Below are 11,808 nucleotides of genomic sequence, written 5' to 3' on the forward strand. Positions count from 1 at the left end.
CCTTAGGTGCGTTTGTTAATGACATATTTAACCGAAGATGGCACTTGAAACCCTGAAGATTGCCAATTGATCGAATATTTTATTGAAGAATAAAAATAATTCGTTTAAAAGAATGTTTATAAACAATAATCATTGAAATGGTATTTTTCACTTTCTCTTGCAATTATCATCAAGCGCGTTCTTCCCAATTGAATGTTAATATCCTTTTGGGTATGGGTTGAAATTTAATTTGACGTTTTTATTTCTTTTTAATGGTGATTTAATGTTAACGACCCGCCTTTGGTAAGGAATGTTTGTAGGGAAAATGTACAGAGAATAACAATTTTTTAAATCAAAATACTACAACATTTTGACATACATTTTTAAATGCATGCGTTATTAATACTTATTCATATTATTCTCCATTTGATTATTTAAATGAGTTTTTTGCAAATTTAAAATATTTCACCTTATTAGAGCAGGTTTTATGGCAACATTACAAGAATGAACAAAAACATTGATAATAATAATATATACACTTTCTTGACAAATGGTGAAGGAACATTTAGTGAAAAAAAAAAACAAACTTAAAAACGTAAATTTAAGTTGAGTGACGTTCAGACTGTGACAATACCGGAAAAAAATCACAGTATGAAAAAAAAAATGGACCGTACGTCTAAATATCATAGAAAACAAAGATAGAGCACATTTCAAGCTTTCTAAAAATATCCCCACATGAGTTGATTGATAACACCGTTTGGCCGATCTCGAACTAAGTGACAGCTACTGTCATTTTGACAGCTGGAATGGATTTCCCGTCCCCAAATTAGTCGAAAATGAGTACTATCAACCCTAGTAAAATCTGACTGGTTTTGACGTTATTAGCTGTCAAACTGACATATTAACAATAATGCATCTCAAGCGTTTTTTTATCAAAACAAAACGAGTGAAGGGTGGTTTTTGACTAATTTTGGGACGCCCAATCCATTGGTGTAATCACTTTTTTGATATCTGCACAAATCGCCAGTGTCTCGAATTGAGTGACAGTTACTGTCATTTTGACAGCTGGAATGGATTCCCCGTCCCCAAATTAGTCGAAAATGAGTACCATCAGGCCTAGTGAAATCGGACTGGTTTTGACGTTATTAGCTGTCAAAGTGACCGAAACAAAACGAGTGAAGTTTGTTCTCGTCGCGCCAGGATACAAAATTAAAAATAAGCGAGCGTCTTGGAAAACGGAGGCGTGGCCAGAATGCGATGATGGACGGAAGGACACGATGGTTTCCGGATTCCCAAGGTTGACAGTAATAACTAAGATTAGACGCAGCGAACGATAATTTGCGACGTTGCCAAGTCTCATCACCCATGTTTTGAAGCAGTCTATGTTATGTTTTGAAATGTGATTAATAAAAATAAGTAGTTTTCGCCAATATCATCGAATAATCTAATATAGAAGTGTGTTTACGTTACACTATACTGCAGCCATAAAAGGAATATGTTGAAGAGAAATGGAATTTAAATTTGATTTAAAATGGTAGGAACTTCTATTAGCGGGTACAATCATACGTTGAGTTTTAGCTTAAAAGTTGTGTAATATTTATCATCGAATGTGGTACATTCAAATCGCAGCTTCTCCACAGTCAGTGTCAGGAAAATGGGCAATAAAACAATTGTTAAGTTAAAAATCGCCTTTATTTCAAATCCAACCAAAAGTTTGTGTATTACATGGTTTGATCACGTGATACTTTTACGGTAATCCGCCCAGGAACCACATGGTAGCTCGTCACACACTGTCATCTTGACTGATGATAGGTTAGTTTACAGATTTCTGTAATTAACTGAGGTCGTTTACCAGACCACCAATCACATCGCCCCGTTTTGAAATTCGTATTGACAGTTGATTGATATGGAAAGTCGTTTAGTTTTTAAGTTTTGGTCCTAAGCACCGATCGAAAAGGTTCTGATAGAGTAGACTTGTTGGGTGTTTTAGTAAAGTTGTATATTAGTGAATTACTTCTTTGTGTTATTATTTACTTGTAGTCTGTGTATATTTTGTCTGACCCCCAACATGTCTAAAGGAACCGACACCCCAATCCCCGACGTTATACAGGATCCTACACAGCAAGTTACTTATAAAAAGGGCCGATTCTTTGGAAAGGTATGTGGGTTGTTTTACAGCAAGTTTTTGTTGTGTTTTCCAAGTACATTCACGGCATTTTTCATTCACTATCTATGGTTTCTCTGTAGTGGTCATCAGTACAGTACATTGTAAAAAGTATCATCAGTCAAGACCTAAAAGAAAGAGAGAAGAGGTTTTATGTAAAATGTTTTGTAAAAGATTTAACAAATTGAATGCCAACTCTATTCTAATACTTGGGTTACCAAAGGTCAATATACCTAGGAGACATAAATAAGTCCTGGGGTATTATGTACTTCAATAAAAACTATTTTTTTTTAACCATATAATGGCTTTATTGCTAATTTCTTCAGACCAAAAATCACTTTCACTCAATTACTGCTCATCAGAGAGGCTTGATAACCAAAGAACAAAACCTTCTTCAGTAGAATAGTTAACTGAATGCCAGAAATGAAAAACAGATGTCACCAGATGTTGCACAACAATTATCAAAAATCTCTAGTATTACATTACATACCAGTGTGATCAAGTTGGATAAAAAATCTTCTTTTGACCTTTGTTCCTGTCAAATTGACAGCTTAGCACTAGCTAATTTCCATTTAAAAGTTAATGGTAACATTGAGTTGTCGAACTTTTGGTAATTTCAGGGAGGATTTGCAAGATGCTACGAAATCATCAATACCATGGATATGAAAGCATACGCGGGCAAAATAGTCTCAAAAAAACTCATGACCAGTCAAAACCAACGCGAGAAAATGACCCAGGAAATCGAAATTCACCGTTCGCTGAACCACAATAACGTGGTGGGATTTCACAGTTTTTTCGAGGACCGACACCACGTCTACATCGTGCTGGAGCTCTGCCAGCGCCGATCCATGATGGAGCTGCACAAACGGCGCAAAACCCTCACCGAACCGGAAACTCGGTACTACATGAACCAAATCGTGCAGGGCGTGCACTATCTGCACCACAATCACATCATTCACAGGGATTTAAAGTTGGGAAATTTGTTTTTGAACGACCAGTTGCGCGTGAAAATCGGCGATTTTGGTTTGGCGGCGAGAATATCCTACGATGGTGAACGAAAGAAGACTTTGTGCGGAACTCCCAATTATATCGCGCCGGAAATTTTGAACAAAAAGGGCCACTCCTTTGAAGTTGATGTCTGGTCCATTGGTTGTATTATGTACACTTTACTGGTTGGAAAACCTCCTTTTGAGACTAGCAGTTTGAAGGAAACGTATGATAGAATCAGGAAATGTGATTACAAGTAAGCATAGAATCAGCAAGATTTTCAGGCAATATTTTAAACTTTTTATGATTGAAATCAAATATGTTTACAGGGTGAGCAGTGTTTTGTCATCATCGGCCAAAGACATGATAATGTTGACGTTGCAAGGGGACCCGGCGAAACGTCCAAACATTAAACAGCTTCTGAGACACGAGTTCTTGTGCAAAGGCTTCTGTCCCGCATCGTTGCCAGTCAGTTGTCTTACTATGGCGCCTCGTTTTGACAACGTTGACATGTCGGCGAGAGCGAGTCCGCATAGAGGAGTATTAACAGCACTTCCTGGTAACAGTAAATATTTAACACATTTTTTTGTAATTCTTCACATTCAAATTTATATTTACAGTACAAATTTTACAACATTTGGGTGATTCAATAAAACTGTTCCTTAAATTCTAAAAATGACCACCAGAAGGCGTAAAATTGCAATTTCTATAAATTTTGCATAACAAACTACCAAGTTTTGGTGCACATTTTTAAAGAGAATTAGTTTATCTAGCATTTTTGTAAAACTTTTTTGTTATTTCAAAAACAAAAATGGCCTGGGGGGGTGTTTAATTGTTTTTGTATTAACCTGCTGTAACTTCTTAGCAGTTTAACTGATTTTAACAAATTTGGTATTATTGAGAAGAGCATTCCTTGGGCAGTAAGAATCATTGGGAAATATATTTAATTTAGTTGAATTCTTTGCCGCCAGGTGGCTAGTTTTGACACAAATGATATGATCTTTGAATAGGCCAGTCAAAACCGTTTTTCTTAATCTTGTTTCCAACCTCAAATATTGGGAAAATCAGATTAATGGAATGTTGAAGGCCAAGAATCGCCTGATAAATTTCCTAAAACTAAAAACCAATTTAGCTACAAAATGAAAAAGATGTTGAGGCAATTGTGTCTAAATTCAATTAATCAAAGCATTATTAAAATTAATAATTATTATTATAACCTTCATGTTGCTTCAAAAAAATACTAAATGTAAGTCACTTTAACGTTACTCTGAAAATTCTTACCTTTAGTTTAAAAAGTAAACCTAAAAACTCAAATAAGTATACTACATTCATATTCCACATTTTTCGGTTTTTCTTTTCATTTTTGAATCATATTGCAAAAAAAAGAAACAATAAAAACCCAAAATGCTAGATAGATTCCAAAATATGCGCAATTTGGATATAGTATACCTATTTGGGTTTTGGGCTTACTTTTTATATTAAAAGTAAGAATTTTAGAGAGTAATATTAAAAGCGATAAGTTTAGCATGCGTTTTATACAGAAAATTTACCAGGCTATTCTTGGCCTTCAAAGATCCATTAATCTGATTTTGTCATAACTGTGAAAGTTTGCCTCAGTCAGGACGTAAAGCTATAAAGTGTCAAGGTTTTAATAAATTTAGACAGATCAAACTCAAAATGTAGTTTACATCTTTATGAAAGTGTTTTTGACATTTGTGACACGATAATCAGTATGTCCAGTGTCTGAGGGTCACGTGACTGCTGTCATAACCGTAAAAGTTTGCCTCAGTCAGGACGTAAAGCTAAGTGTCAAAATTTTACTATCGTCTGAATGATCAGACATACATGAAGTTCTTAGCTTTATGAAAGTGTTTTTGACGTTTGTGACATGATAATCAGTATGTCCAGTGTCTGAGGGTCACGTGACTGGTGTCACAATTGTGAAAGTTTGTCTCAGGACGTGAAGATATAAACGAGTCAATGGAAGAGGAAGCAAGTAATAGTTTTAGAAAATTTACCAGGCTATTCTTGGCCTTCAAAGATCCATTAATCTGATTTTGCCAATATTTGAGGTTAGGAACGAGATTTTGAAAAACGGTTTTCACTGGCCTATTTGGATGTTATTTGGCTACTTATCCGCATTATTCCATTCGATTTTTTTGATTAAATTGGAAATGGCTTCATGGTGTCAAAACTAGCCCCCTGGCGGAGTAACACACAACTAAATTAACTATATTTTCGGTTGATTCTTATTGCCCAAGGAATGCTCTTTTCTACGATACTAAATTTGTTAAAATCGGTCGAATCGTTAAGAAGTTGAAGCAGGTTATTGCAAAAACAATTGAACACCCCCCACCATCTTTGGTTTTGAAATAACTAAAATGATAGATAAGCTGGTTCTCTTTAAAAATATGAAAAACACAGTTTTTAGTTTATTATGCAAAAATGTATAGAACATTTCATTCCAACAGTCTTATTGGTTCACCGGGTACTCATTTCATTTGTAACAGGTATTCAATATGTGTTATGGTCGTAGTTGGCTGTGGTTCTAGCATGAACGTAGGGCCGTTGATAAGTTGGCTGTGGTTTGAAATGACAGCTGTCATATAATAATTATTTGCAACGCTATCTAAGACATGCGCTATTTGTGACAATTGCCATCCACAGGCGACCTGACCATAACAATTATTGAACACCCGTTATTATCAGTAATTGACTCCTTTTGACAGATATTATGGCAAATAATGCCAGTATGCAAGTATGTAGACGCAATTCGATAGCGGCAGGTCTGGCTTTACCTCCGACCGCCGATTATTACGAGTTTGACGCCAAAGAAAGTCTGCGAACATTAAAACGCCTTTTGGCTTCGGTAAAACGTTCAAAGTTCCATCCAGTCTAACAATGCATTGACGTAATTATTTGAATCAGGTCATAAAAAGCAAACCAACATTACACAAACGAGTGTCTGACGAGATGACGCATCCCGCCGCCCAGCCCACCATTTGGGTGGCCAAATGGGTGGACTACTCGGACAAGTACGGTTTCGGCTACCAGCTTTCTGACGAAAGTGTCGGAGTGATGTTCAACGATACCACCAGGCTAATTATGCTGGCCAATGGCATGTGAGTTTCGCATTAATAAAATCGCAGCAAATGGCACGAAATGTGTGGTTTGTTTCAGAAATGTTCAATACGTGAATAAAAACGGAGAAGAATCCTACATGACCATGGAAAACTACCCGAAAGTACACGAAAAAAAAATGAAGCTTCTGTCCTACTTCAGTCGATACATGAAAGAGCACTTGGTCAAAACTGGAGCGGACATGGTCAAAGAATACGATTCAGTATCCAGAACGCCCCATTTGAATCAATGGTGCCGCTCTACTTCAGGCGTGCTAATGCTGTTAAGTAGCGGTATACTACAAGTAAAAACATATCAATTCAACGTTGTTTTTCCAACTTTAAAACTTTTGTTAACAAATTTCAGATAAACTTTGGCGATCACACTAAAATAATTATGTGTCCTCTAATGGCGGCTGTGACGTACATCGAAGAAGACAAGTCATTCCGCACGTTCCGATTTAGCACCATCGAAGAACATTGCCTGGCCAGTTTATTCGAAAAGATTCGATACGCTTACGATAAAGTGTCGATACTGTTGGAAAACGAAATCGTTAAGGCTTAAGTATTATTTTTGTAAACGTGTTCTTTGTTAGGCGATTTTTTTTTAATTTAAACGGAGGGTTCGTATTATAATGGCACAAAATAATAGAAATTACTTCATTAACATAATTTACGAACAAGTCTTCAAATTAATAAGGTAATTTCTGCTAGTTATAAGAATATGGACAAATCTAACTGAAGTCTTATTTTACTGTCACGTCGTTATACGTTCATCAAGAATGGGACAATCTTTGTTTCATTCAAATTTTTATTATCTAAATAAACAATTTTAATTAAAAACGTTTTTATTATTTTTTTTTTATAGGGTTCCTCCTACTTTTACATTATTGGATTAAAAATAAAATTACAATATACATCAGTTACCTGCATCAAGTAACAACAAAACTAAGTCTAAAAATATCCTCTTCTATCTATGTTAGGTTATACATAGTGTGATATATTTTGCTCTACAAATTCTAATACCCTCAATCAGAACCTAGTCGATTGTAGACGTAAGTTTTATTCAATTTATGCGCTGCTTTGATTTACTGTTTTCTTAAGCAGGTTTTACACTGCGCTTTGATGTCAAAGAAATTCATAAAGCTGCTTCAAGGACAAATTTTATTAGTGTAAAGCAAAATTTTATGTCAAATTTTTTACCGTATTGGCGTTTCAAGATAAGAGAGATACTCCCTCTGGTGATCAGTTTTGAAAACAGTTTCGGGCATTCCAGCTGTCATTTCTCCGTTTGTTTACATTGCACCGCCTACTATACTAGAATGTCTTGTCAAAAATTCCAATATGGCGGGAATAGTAATGACAGTTTGTATTGTGGAAATTGAGTTTTTTGAGGATTAGATGAATTTTTACGGTTTAAAATCAAAACTTGAGGTTATTTTTGTTTGCTGCCGTTCATAAGTTTTTCAAGCCACTTTGTAACAGAAATTCAGGATAAAGCTCAACCGGATCTAACTCAACAGTGGTTGAACACTTTGAAGCGGGATGATTTTACTCCAACACTATACTCAATGGTAAGTACTTTCTAGTACAGTAAACTTATTAGGTACTTACATGCACAGGTATGTGAGTTTCATTTTAAAGCATCCTTCATTGTGAGAGCAACAAAACTAATTTTGAATGAATGTTCTTGGTAATAATGGTTAGTTCCAGCAATCTTAACTTGAAACGCCAATAGGACAGGTTAAATTTTCATCCAACTTGCCGTTTTGCGTAATGCCAACTGCCAACAAACAAAAAAGTGAGAGTGAAAGCCGCAGAATTCAATACATAAACACAGAATGCAGGATGATTATGAAATTACAAATTAAAAATATCAAAAATACCAGAAAAACTAGTAGGAATAATCTGCAATTATTACCACCTAAACACTAAATTCACTTGGTTTGGTTGGTCAAACTGTTTTCATTGACAGCTTTGACATAAAAGTTTGATAAGTGTAAAATCAAAAAGTCCAAAATTTTTTGATCAAATAAATGTTTCTAATTTCTGTGAATTAAAACTTTTGGTGTAAAACCTACTTTACATTTTCTAACTAAGTTTTATTAAAAATAATAAATGTAAAAACTCATATATTGGCGGGTGCACCCTTTTACATTCACAGAGGCATAAATATTGTTGAAACCTTGAAGTAAAATTTTGGTTGCGACTATAGAAAAACCGTGTAACGGACAGAGAAACGTAGGTAATTGTATGCGCGGGAGAAAGACAGAAAACGAAAAAAATATCAAGTAGGCCATATTTTTAGCGCGCGGTTGCCAAACGCCGTAAGTAAGTTTGTCGAGGGTATTGAATACTTACGGCGTTTGGCAACTGCGCGCTAAAAATATGGCCTACTTGATATTTTTTTCGTTTTCTGTCTTTCTCCCGCGCATGCAATTACGTTTCTCTGTCCGTTACATGGTTTTCCTATGGTCGCTTTTGGATTTACCACACCTGTATTTTTACCTAGGACCTCAGCGTAAATAACTCATAGTTTTCCGTTACGTAATGACCCTCTTTACGCACAGTTGTTGTTAGCTATTGTATTTATATTAAGCTGTAAAAAAAAAGCTTACAGTTTTAAGATCGGCCAAAAACTAACTGCTGGAGAAAATAATAAAAATATAAAAACTAAATCTCCATTAAACAAACTTTTAACGTTTTCGAGATCCCCATACTTACACACGAATTTGTGGCACCCTGTATACTGTTAAATCTCCATTTGAGGAATTTTGTAAACTAAACATTATCTGCTATAAAACTAGCATTAAAGAGTCCAACAACAATCTATAAAAAAGTTATATAATATAAAAAGGATAAAAAAGGTACCTACTATAAAATTTTGTTTGGTCAAAGTATTTTACAATGGCAGAGGTGGCTAATACAGTCTATAAAAATGTTTGATTGCCATATTTTTTACGTTTGTTTAAATTAAGAAAATAAAATCACTGCAAATCAATACTCTTGAGTAAGTGGGATAAAAGTTCTGAATCTGAACCATCTGACTGTCACATCTAGCAATCATAAAAAATATGGCAACTCTGTAGGGACGAACAAAAAAAAGAGAGCTGAATGTAAATGGAAGAACTTACCATTTAACCTGAGACGCCCAAATATGAACGGTAGACACAAACTTGCTACAAATGGAGAGAGTATTAAAATACATTTTCTGGCAGACGGTAATTTTGTTTTCTTTCGAGGGCAACGTGTAAATACGACTGAAGTTACGTTTGGTCAATCGGCCAGGAATCGATCGATTTTTGATTGGAAATTCCTCTACAGTGTTCATCACAAACTGTTTCCGGCCTTGCCAATCCATGTTGTACCAAAACTTGTCGTGCATTTCCTTTCGTTCTTCCTCGGTGAATTTGCCGTTACATTGAAGCCGACAAGACAAAGGACACGGTGGTCCCATAGTTTTGCTTGAACGCGATCGTTTTCCTCGTTTGATCACCTCCGTTTTTGGTTCTGACGAATCAGGTTCACTTTGAGGCGGTCGCTTGGTAACGCCTTGATCGTCATCCTCGCAAATACTTCCGTCATGATTGATGTTTCGGATGGTGCTAAAGACAAAATCCTCAGACACTGTAAGGGTGTTTAAGTACATTTCTTTGCACACCGTAATATTGTCATAATGGCAAGGCAGCATAAAATACTGAACGTCATAGTGTTTCTCTGGGGTGATTTGCGTTTGTATGGTGGATAGGATAAAGTGCTTTTGGTCCACTTGGGCTGGAAGACCCCAAAAGGCGCTATGGATTTGTTCACGTATATCTTCGGTCAGTTTGGATTTACAATCGAGGTAGCAAGAGCAAGGCGGTTTTAATGGAGTGAATTCGAGTTTATTACGTTTAATTATTGGCATTTGAGGCAAATCTTTGGTACTAAAGTCTTTGGGGTTTGGCAGTTTTGGGGTGATTGGTGATTCATCATTCAATCCCGGCGATGTAAACTCTGAATAATCGGTGAGGTATTTTCGTTTTGGTGGTTTAAGCGGCTCACTTTTTGGCAATAGAACATCGATCGCTTTTTCTGAGAGTGCTAATGTGTTCAGGTACATTTCCTGCACAAAGGAAATTCCAAACAAATTAAAAAATCCTAAAAACAAAAAACACTTACTTGACAAACAATAATGTGTGCACCATCCTTCATAGGTAAGACAAAACTTCTTACTGAAGTATATTTATCTTTTTCCACTGTGTTAATAATGAAAAGCTTGCGCTCCTCCCAAGATTGCAGATTCAACCAAAAGTGTTCATAAATTTTTTGTCTAGTCTCCTCAGCTATTTTCAACTTACATTCTCCCAAACAGTTACAAGGCGGCTTAATTTCTTCTTTTACCTCATCAATGAGCAGTTGTCCTTCAACAGGCACTTCTTCTTTTGGTACAGAATTTTCTGGTGATTCAGTTGGTTTCACTTCATTTTGACGTTTAGTACTGCGGCCTGGCGTACTGTCCAACGTTTTAGAGAGTGAATTAGGACTGTTGACAAGTTTCACTGTGCTTTCATCCAGTACATTGTCGGGATATTTTTGAATGGTTGTTTCCACAAACTTGGCGCTGATGGCCAGAGTGTTAAAAAACATAGTTTTGCAGACCAGCGTGTAACCATCCTCAATTTCAAGGTAGTATTTGCGTAAAAACTTTTTGCGTGTTTCATTTTTTGGATGTGGAGTGTACAGTACATTGAGTAAACGTCTGAGATGAATCCTACGATCTTCCCAACTTTTTAGTTTGCCCCAAAAGGCAAGGTAATTGTCTTGTCGGAAGCGTTCAGCCACCCGACGATCACATTCCATTCTACAATCCAGGCATGGTGGACCAATTACTCTCTGTTTAATTGTGTTTTGATAGGAGTATTCTCCGTTCAGACGATCCGGTTTTTTGTCGTGCTTTTTGTCGAGTTTATCGCCTTTGATTCGGCTAGTTTGTATAAGACCCCGTCGGGTTCGAATGTAGGAAAACTCTTCATCTTCAGACTCGTCGCTGCTCTCGATTCGGTCAGCTGAGTTTTCTTCGCTTCCCTCGGCATCCATTTTTTTTACGACACTCACTTCGGAATTTAATTCAGGGCCTGAATTAATCAAGTTTATAATTTAATACTGCACATTTGATGAGTCTTTAAATTTTAAGTGTTTTTCCACACTTTGTAAACAATAACAAGGTTAAAAAAAATGGTGGCCGACCCTGTCCATGCCAATTGTTAAAAGTCAAATTTGACAAGCACTGTTCCACGTTACCCCGTATGCAATTTCGTACCGTTGGTCACGTGATTATTGCGATGTTAGGTTAGGATCTTTAAAATTTTCCTGACATGTAATAATGTAATATTCAATGCTTTTATTATTAATTAATTCTTGTCTGTAATTTTTTAAGTTTTGTAATAAAAAGTATTATAAGAACTTTGTTAACTTGAGTTTGGATGTTTTGTGTCACTCAAATCTTTCATTCTTTCATAATCAGCTGATCTTTAACTTTTGAAGATGAAGCGCTTCCCAACGGTACTTCAGTAAAAG

At 36.0% G+C, this 11,808-nt stretch overlaps 2 protein-coding genes across 3 annotated transcripts; one reads left to right on the forward strand and one right to left on the reverse strand.

The window, feature by feature from the left end:
• Nucleotides 1–1,869: 1,869 nt before the first annotated feature.
• LOC145732848 (serine/threonine-protein kinase polo-like) lies at nt 1,870–7,092 on the forward strand. 2 transcript variants are annotated; one of them, XM_081985380.1, is made up of 7 exons: nt 1,870–2,137; nt 2,764–3,386; nt 3,460–3,695; nt 5,860–5,999; nt 6,059–6,252; nt 6,311–6,554; nt 6,617–7,092. In XM_081985380.1, the coding sequence occupies exons 1-7, from the start codon at nt 2,048–2,050 to the stop codon at nt 6,812–6,814; spliced, it is 1,725 nt and encodes a 574-aa protein (XP_081841506.1). In that variant the 5' UTR covers nt 1,870–2,047; the 3' UTR covers nt 6,815–7,092. The 2 variants fall into 2 exon arrangements, with proteins under 2 accessions (XP_081841506.1, XP_081841507.1); XM_081985381.1 differs by having other exon boundaries at nt 3,460–3,689.
• LOC145732845 (uncharacterized) lies at nt 7,080–11,584 on the reverse strand. The gene is made up of 2 exons (XM_081985375.1): nt 10,411–11,584; nt 7,080–10,354 (listed from the first exon to the last, which is right to left on the reverse strand). The coding sequence occupies exons 1-2, from the start codon at nt 11,326–11,328 to the stop codon at nt 9,380–9,382; spliced, it is 1,893 nt and encodes a 630-aa protein (XP_081841501.1). The 5' UTR covers nt 11,329–11,584; the 3' UTR covers nt 7,080–9,379.
• Between the last annotated feature and the right edge of the window lie 224 nt (nt 11,585–11,808).

The sequence above is a fragment of the Ips typographus genome, linkage group LG8 (assembly GCF_016097725.1).
Source record: "Ips typographus isolate SLU linkage group LG8, UJ_Ityp_2.0, whole genome shotgun sequence".
Lineage (NCBI taxonomy): Eukaryota > Metazoa > Arthropoda > Insecta > Coleoptera > Curculionidae > Ips > Ips typographus.